The sequence below is a fragment of the Anomaloglossus baeobatrachus genome, chromosome 3 (assembly GCF_048569485.1).
Source record: "Anomaloglossus baeobatrachus isolate aAnoBae1 chromosome 3, aAnoBae1.hap1, whole genome shotgun sequence".
Lineage (NCBI taxonomy): Eukaryota > Metazoa > Chordata > Amphibia > Anura > Aromobatidae > Anomaloglossus > Anomaloglossus baeobatrachus.
In genome coordinates, this window is record NC_134355.1 from 556,523,142 (window position 1) to 556,531,421 (window position 8,280).

Here is an 8,280-nt window from a genome sequence, read left to right on the forward strand (position 1 = left end):
TGTTACTCGGCTTGGGAGTTTAGGGAACTGGAGACTTAATATCGCAGCTTCAGTAATGCATGTCCAATTTACAATCTACTCGAGTCGTGAATGATCACTTAACCTAAAAGTGTTCCATGCTTGAAATCATTCCTGTCTTCACCCTTATCAGGATAATAACCCTGTATAGCAATTTGTTTTTGGCTTCTTTTACTTTCCTAATTTTAATCAGACCTAGAAGATCCTCATTCCTTTACTTCTCTTTTTTTCTGTTCTCCCCCTTCTGGCTGTCACAAGTTCAGTGGGATGTTCTGCGTGTCTTCAAGCACAAGCCTCCATCCTCCCCCTTTTATCCCATGTCATGCAGACGTCCACAGCTGGCTATTTATGACCCTGCAGCACAGAAAGATCCCAGAACCTCAGGTGGAAGCCAGTATCAGCTTTCCAGGGATCCAGAGAGCAAGAACTGCAGATCTCAGTGAATTTCCCCTCCAAGTCTTACAAGTAAGTCCATAACAATATCCCACACAATTTAGCCCCCTGTGCACACACAATGATAGCTCCATGTATTTTACTATCTGATATTGAGGTGCAGTGTAACATAGAAGGCCACAATGGGATATAATATATGTGATGTAACACTGTGTGTGAATGGCACCATTATATTCACCAGTAACGGAGATATATATTATATATATTTTTTATACATTGTTTACAGTCTCATGGACAATTACATCATATATTACCTAGATGAATTTCATAAAGACTGGAATAAAAAAATTGGATATATAAAATATGAAAGTTTGTGTATCACCACGCGTGCCTTGTCTGGCAGTGTAGTATGTAGAAATTACCCAAAGTTTACTAATGTTATGCAATTAAGGATTATTAATGTGAGCAGTCATCTCCTCCATCTTTAGTACTTATTCAAACAATTTTTAATTCAGTAGTAATGGTAATGAAAAAAGCAAACAAGGGTGGTGTGGGGGGGAATTTTTCCCTTTGAGTATGAGCCCTACTCTTTGTCAAGATATCAATGCTGGATAAGGGGTGTTTTATAACATAATTTTTAATAAATACACTATAACATGCTAATCTAACAATTCATAACCTCCTCTAATGGTGATTGAGCAGAGGACCAAAAAACTCAAAGACACAGACGATACCAGAATGTCAAAAGGTCTGAGGTCTGACAATGGTCAGTGTCTTATATTGATAGAGCCTACAATGGTAGGTTTATCAGTTTTAGAAGCATGTAAGCTTAGAAATTAGATAATACCTAAATTAAAGACATATAAAAATATAAATTCTGAACCATCTCGCCCATTGTGTAGATTCTTTGGAGTCTACATAATGGAATAATGTCCATAGGGCCTCTGATGCCATGCATCAAACAATGATGAGGATCTACATTGAAGGGCCCTTTCACATACAGTATCTTACTCTGATGAACCTCAGTAGCTCCTGCCCTGACCAAAAGGTACAGACATCTCAAGGAATGAGGTTGTGTATTGCAGAGTGACAAACTGACAAGTGTCACTTCTCCTGATGAATCTCTTGGAGAAAAGAAACTGATTGGGTGGCACAGAATAAAGACAGTTCAGGGCAGCAACAGTACTTGAGGGTCATCTGTGGACTGCCCTTGTTGGGATTCACCAGGGTCAGATATGTGACAGAGTCCTACAAGGTAGATCCTCATCATTGTTTGAGGCATGGCATTGAGCCCTTTGGACATTATTCTATTATGGGAACTGCAAAGAATCTATAGGATGGGTGAGATGGTTCTGATTTATTTTTCTATGTCTTTAATTTAGGCCCTATTTAATCCCTTTTCTTAATGATAAAGTTACCATTGTAGGCTTGATCAATATAAGAGACTGACCACTTCAACCTCAGCTATTTGGACACATTGTCATCGTCTGTGTCTTTGTGTTTCTACATCTACTCAATCACCATTAGAACAGTAGTAACAGTAGAAAAATCCTTCATATGGTTGTAGTAGTAGTGATATATAATAATATTCATTCACTTATATAGCGCTATTAATTCCATAGCACTTTACATACATCAGCAACAGTGTCCCCATTGGGGCTCACAATTTAAGGTCTCTATCTGTATGTCTTTGAAGTGTGTGAGGAAACCGAAGTACCCGGAGGAAACCCACACAAACACAGGGAGAACATACAAACTCCTTTCAGATGTTGTCTTTGTTGGGATTTGAACCCAGTACCCCAACGCTGCAAGCCTGCAGTGCTAACCACTGAGCCACCTTAATTGTAAAATGGCAAGAGGAAAGTCTAATGGACCCTTTACTTCCGAGATTCTCTTTCTAGAAACTCTCAACAGCAAGATATGGAAGTCAGAAAAGATTTAAAGGGAACCTGTCATGTTGAAAATAGTACCTAATCTGTAAGCAGGCTTATATAAAGGAGGAGGTGCTGATCAGACTTTTTTGAGAGAAAAGTTTCATCAAAATTTGTATTTTATTTTCCTATGGAGGAAAATTCCATAAACATCAATGAAAGTAACTAGTTCCACACAGAATACAATTGTTCTTGACATGAAGTATTCAATCAAATCTAAACATTAGATATGATCAATCGATATAGGCAATTAGGAATATTTATGACACTGTTAAAGAAATACTGTCTTTGTTCCCCATACCAACCAATCACAGCATAGCTTTCATTTCAAATTCTGCTCTTGAAAAATAAAAGCAGCACTCTGATTGGTCGCCATGAGCTACATAGCTGATGTTTCTTTTAAACAAATTTCATAAATCTTCCTTTTTACATTTTTGCTGTATTTAGTCATAAAGAATCTTACAAGATTTGAATTTGTTGCTATAGACTAGTAAAATGGCTAGTAAGAGATTTCAGATGGCACATAGACCGTAATATCGGCAGTGTCCTTCAGACCATGAAATGGGCATTGCCTATAGTATATACATAAGGGAAAGTTTAGGATGTGCCTATATTACCTCTATCCCTCTACAACTTTGTCATACTGCAGTACATTTCCTACAAATGCAATGATATCATTTTATATGTTAAGCTCTGAGTTTTATGTAGTTTTTACTTGGCGATATATGCCAAGTGATAAACACCAGTAGCAACCTTGACAATGTCCATAATGATTATCTCCAAGTAAACTATACAGTATTTGAGATTTTTTTTGTGACACCCCCCCTTCCTAATTTTACTGTTTGGTTATCTCAGGGGCATAGCTATAGTAGACAAATGCGTTCTGCGCCACAGGGGCTCCAGAAGCCAATTTGGCACTATATTTCGACACAAGACTTGGGCAGTAAACTAAACATTTGCCCCAGGTGATATAAAGCCTATCTATGGCTCTGGGTTATTCAGCATCCAAGCTAACACTAGAATGGTTTCCATGCCAGAGAACTTACCGTACCTACCCGTTGAGATTATAATGAGAAATCAAGCCAATATACAATGTGTATGAGTTTACACCTGAATTGTCCTACATCTGAAAGTGTTTTTTTGTTACTGAAATATTTCTAACATGTTTTTCTCTATCTGTAGATATAACTGATAGACTGAACTTCTGCTTCAATGTTGAGGATGGAAGAAATGGTTAATGGGACCATAACAGGCAAAGACATGACCATGTATCAGGAGCCACGAAGCCAAGTAAGCAATGGGAAGGATAACAACGAGTATCTCTATGTTCTGATTGTTATGTCCTTCTACGGAATATTTCTGATGGGCATCATGCTTGTCTACATGCGATCAAAAAAGAAGGAGAAGGAATCCAAACTATTATTACTCTATCAGGATGAGGAGAAGCTTTGGACAGAGACCAGGAAGAGTACGTCTTCTCTTTCTGTAGCCAAGCCACCCCAGCAGAGCACTATGTTCACTATCCTGCAGGACAGTTTTGTGCCCAGCCGCTTCTGCACTGACTATAATGTAGTAGACAGTAGCCTGAGCTCTGAATCATCCTCCTCTGAAGTTCACTTTACCATCCAAGAAGAGGCTACAGAAGGACTTGTTCAAGAAAAAGCAGATGAAGAAAAATCTGAGGAGACAACACAGATTTCCTAGCGATAAATCTAAAGAGACTGCATAATTTCTCCTTATGAGACTATAGTCTTGTGTTTAGGGTCCTGGTCTCTAACAAGCTCCTTTTAGAGAAAGGAAGTACTAATGTTATAGGCGCGGTACGTTATGAAGGCCTACTTTGTATAGAGGGATAGCATTGTCTTCCTTTCAGATACAGTGAACTAAAAGGTATCATAGGCTTTAGTATTGACCCTAGAAAGAAAGAGCTGGCCCTGTACTTTTGACAGTCTTATAGAATGAGTTGATTCAAACTGACAGTGATAAAGTAAGACCGGGATGACCAGATCTTTCATTTTTATGATACTATAGCGGCTAGAGACGACATAAGTCTCTACTACTAGTATTCAATACGTTGTAATAATATGTTTATAGAAGACCAGAAGTTGCTATAGATTGTAGAGTCGATGTCAGGGTATTATAAAGATATACAGTTTATTGAGTATGATAAATTATGGAAACAAGGTTTTATATTTACTAATGTTATATAAACCAAGTTTGCTACAGATCTCATGACACAATATTTCCTTGATGTATAGCACTTTTTTGTTAAGTATTTATACATTTGCTAGTATATGAGCATTTCTGGAGGTGTGGAACCTCCTTATTTTTAGCTGAGACTTTTACTAATAGACGGTAGGGTTCCTGATTTGCGGACCTCATTCTAATACCATAACATGTATTACAAAGACATTTAACTAGGGGTTGACCAAAGCAGATAAGGGTTCATGCCATTTCAGACTGAGTACTGTACATTTTAAAAACAATACTTGAACCATGTAGATTTTTTTCACTTAGTTAATTCATTTCTCTAGTGATCAGTAGGGCATTGACCTGACCAAAATCCCCATAGTGAATTATATAAAAAAAAAATAAAGAGAAAATCTCCCGGAAACAGAAATTCCAGATTTTCATTCTGTCACTTATTTATGTAACTCAGTCCTTCAGATCTATTAGTAGTTTATGTGTGACGTTCTCTTCACAGAATCACTGTTGAGATTGCACGTGCTTTACTGTTGCACTGATTATTGGATCATACACTTGTGAACCTCCCTAGTAGTGTGGAGATCTATGGTAGAGATTCTTGAGGACCACGTTTTACCATTTCTGTATTCTTGAGGATGACATTTAACCATTTCTGAGCTACATTTCACTGGGTCCAGACATATCCAATGGTCAGAAGCAACGCTGTTTCTAAATGAAAAGTAAACATTTTTTTCAAATACTGGAAACCCTATATAGGGTTGTTACTCAACACATTTTGGAGGGAAAATGCCATTGCAGTTTTTTTGAGCCCAAGCTACAAGTAGATCCTAAGAAATATGAAATATATGGGAATGACTTCTACTTGTCAAATCATCTTCTGTCTTTGACTCAAAAACTGCAGTGGGGTTTTTCAAAAAAGTTCTGTCTTAGGAACTATCTTATCAGTTGTAATATTAACAATTTTTTTTGCATAGGTCCCATAATTTATGGAAGATGGGACAAAATGACATATAAAGAAAAAGACTGCATTTATGTGACTACATACAGATGTATTCTGATATGTTTCAAGTATTTAACATGTCAATGTATATTAAACTATTGTAGAGTACCAGATCCTCTACTATTCTCACTTTGTGTCCTTTGGTTGTATCATGTGGTAATGGTTTGTTAAGCACTTGTAATTTTGTTAAAGCTATCTAAATTAAAGATAATTGTAATAAAAATGAACAGTTTTTGTGTGCGGTCTTTGACCCCAAACATACCCTTTCCTCACACACAAGGATGGTGCATTAATGGACTCAGACACAATTGAACTGAACACAAACAACTGTACCCAACTTTAAGAATACCTACCACAAATATAGGAGGGTGGGCAGCCCCAGGTTGACGATTTTTCTAACTACCATGTATTACCAAATAGCAAAGAAGTGCCCCTAAAGTCTCCCTCACTAGGCCCAACTTTCTAACAAAAGTTGCGCCCACGCTTCTAGATTACGAAAGCCGCAGCTACTGTCGCAATAAAAGATCTTGCAAGATCCTGCTAATTGTACTAACGGAGAGCTGCCATGTACTTTACTATTACTGAACTGTAACAATTGTAACCATATCACCATTCTAACCATATTACCGTTCACTAACAGCATAGTAAAGAATGCTACAGCACTCGGTGCAAAGAGTGGGATTTCCAAAGATCTCACTCTATAACTGGGTGCGGCCAAGGAAAGTTGTGGGATCCTAGTCTGTATGTCAGGATTTCACAACCCTGATTTTTGTCCCTGACTTTTTCTAGAAAGTCAGGCCCTTTCAGCGGACGTTAGGGGCACTTATGAGCAATTGTGTTACTATATGCTATTTAGAAAAAATACTTATTGGTTATGAAAGTTACTCTTTAAAATAGAACAATGTAGTGGTTACAGTCACTCTATTATGACACTAACTGGACAGTGACAGAGATAGGCCTCATCCGCACGCTGCATCTTTGTTTTGGTGCATTTTTTGATGTTTGTGGTCACAAAAGATGCACCCAAATCCATGCATTTCCTTCCTCCAGCAAAGTCTATGAGATTTCTGTTTTGCTGTCCGCACAGTGCATCTTTTTTTGGCTGCGTTTTTGAAGACGCAGGAAAGATGCAGCATGTCAATTTTTTTTGCGTTTTGTCCTTGCATTTTGGAGGACTGGTAGATCAATCCTTCGCTGACTCGCGGTCAGCGGGGGATTGATCCCTTGTATCTGGACAGATGTCAGTCCCCTTATAAAGTCTTTGGGGGCCAGAATTCAGCGCAAAGGTAAGCTTCATACTTACTGATTCATTGAGGCAGCTCTCACACTGCTCCTACAGCAGCTCATTCAGTTCCCAAGCCACTCATTACCTTCATTGAATATGTCCACTGGCATTTGTGATTGGTTGCAGTCAGACAGTCAGACAAGCCCCCACGCGTGTCTGAGGCTTCCAATTACAGATGCCGGTGCGCAGGTCTATATATTGTAGAGTAAAATAAATAATAACAAATTGGCACAGGATTTCCCCCATATTATGATACCCAGCACAGATAAAGTCCGACAGCTGGGGGCTGGTATTCTCAGGCTGGGGATACCCGTGGTTATTGGGCGCCCCCCAGCCTAAAAATATCACCCTGCAGCTGCCCGGAATTGCCACATCCATTTGATGTGACAGTCCTAGCACTTTACCTGGCTCTTCCCGATTGCCTTGGTGAGGTGACATTCAGTGTAATAAGTAGTTAATGGCAGTCCACAGCTGCCAGTTAGCCCTAGATTAATAATGAGAGGCATCTATGAGACCCCCCATCACTAATCTGTAAGTGAAAGTAAATAAACACAAACACCCCAAAAATCCTTTATTTGAAATAAAAGACCAAAAAGCACCTTCTTTCACCACTTTACAGTATTAATGCGCAAAACACTCCTGTAGGTCCAACGTAATCCACACAAGGTCCCACTATGCTTCCAGCACTGCTACATCTAAAGCTCACAGCGAGCACCATAGAACATGACTGCCCGCTGTGAGGTTGAGATAGAGACTAAGCTGCAATCAGTGGTGACATTAATCGTGTTAGCCGTGGCTACAGCTGGAGTCCTCCACCTTTAACCGCAAATCACCTGAGTGATGAAGCTGATCACGTGGCTCACTTCAGTAGCTGCCTGAACCTCACAGTGATCTGCATAAAAGCTTTGATGAATCGAGCTACTTCAAAGTACATATCTACCCAGAAATGAGACAATACCATCAAATAGGTGATCAAAGAAGTGAACAGATCAACACTGTGACCAAATAGTTGCCATAGATACTGTAGCACTTAGCTGATTATAATAGGATGACAGTGATCCGTCATAATATACACAGTGCTATCTGGTCTCAGTCTAAATGAGGTCCCATTAGTAGATATCCACGGTATCCATACCTGTTTGATGATATTGTCTCTGGATAGATATGTACTTTTATTTTACTCTTAACCATGGTAGTAGATGTACAGTCATATAAAAAAGTTTGGGCACCCCTATTAATGTTAACCTTTTTTCTTTATAACAATTTGGGTTTTTGCAACAGCTATTTCAGTTTTATATATCTAATAACTGATGGACTCAGTAATATTTCTGGATTGAAATGAGCTTTATTGTACCATCAGAAAATGTGCAATCTGCATTTAAACAAAATTTGACCGGTGCAAAAGTATGGGCACCTCAACATAAAAGTGACATTAATATTTTGTAGAT

General features: G+C 38.6%; 1 protein-coding gene across 1 annotated transcript; it reads left to right on the plus strand.

The window, feature by feature from the left end:
• The first annotated feature begins 379 nt into the window (after positions 1-379).
• Positions 380-5,737, plus strand: KCNE4 (potassium voltage-gated channel subfamily E regulatory subunit 4). Its single transcript, XM_075338634.1, has 2 exons — positions 380-483; positions 3,525-5,737. The coding sequence occupies exon 2, from the start codon at positions 3,555-3,557 to the stop codon at positions 4,044-4,046; it is 492 nt and encodes a 163-aa protein (XP_075194749.1). The 5' UTR covers positions 380-483; positions 3,525-3,554; the 3' UTR covers positions 4,047-5,737.
• The last annotated feature ends 2,543 nt before the right edge of the window (positions 5,738-8,280 follow it).

Coding starts and splice junctions, on each gene's coding strand:
- KCNE4 (XM_075338634.1), top strand. CDS start 3,555: ATGTTGAGGATGGAAGAAATGGTTAATGGGACCATAACAGGCAAAGAC.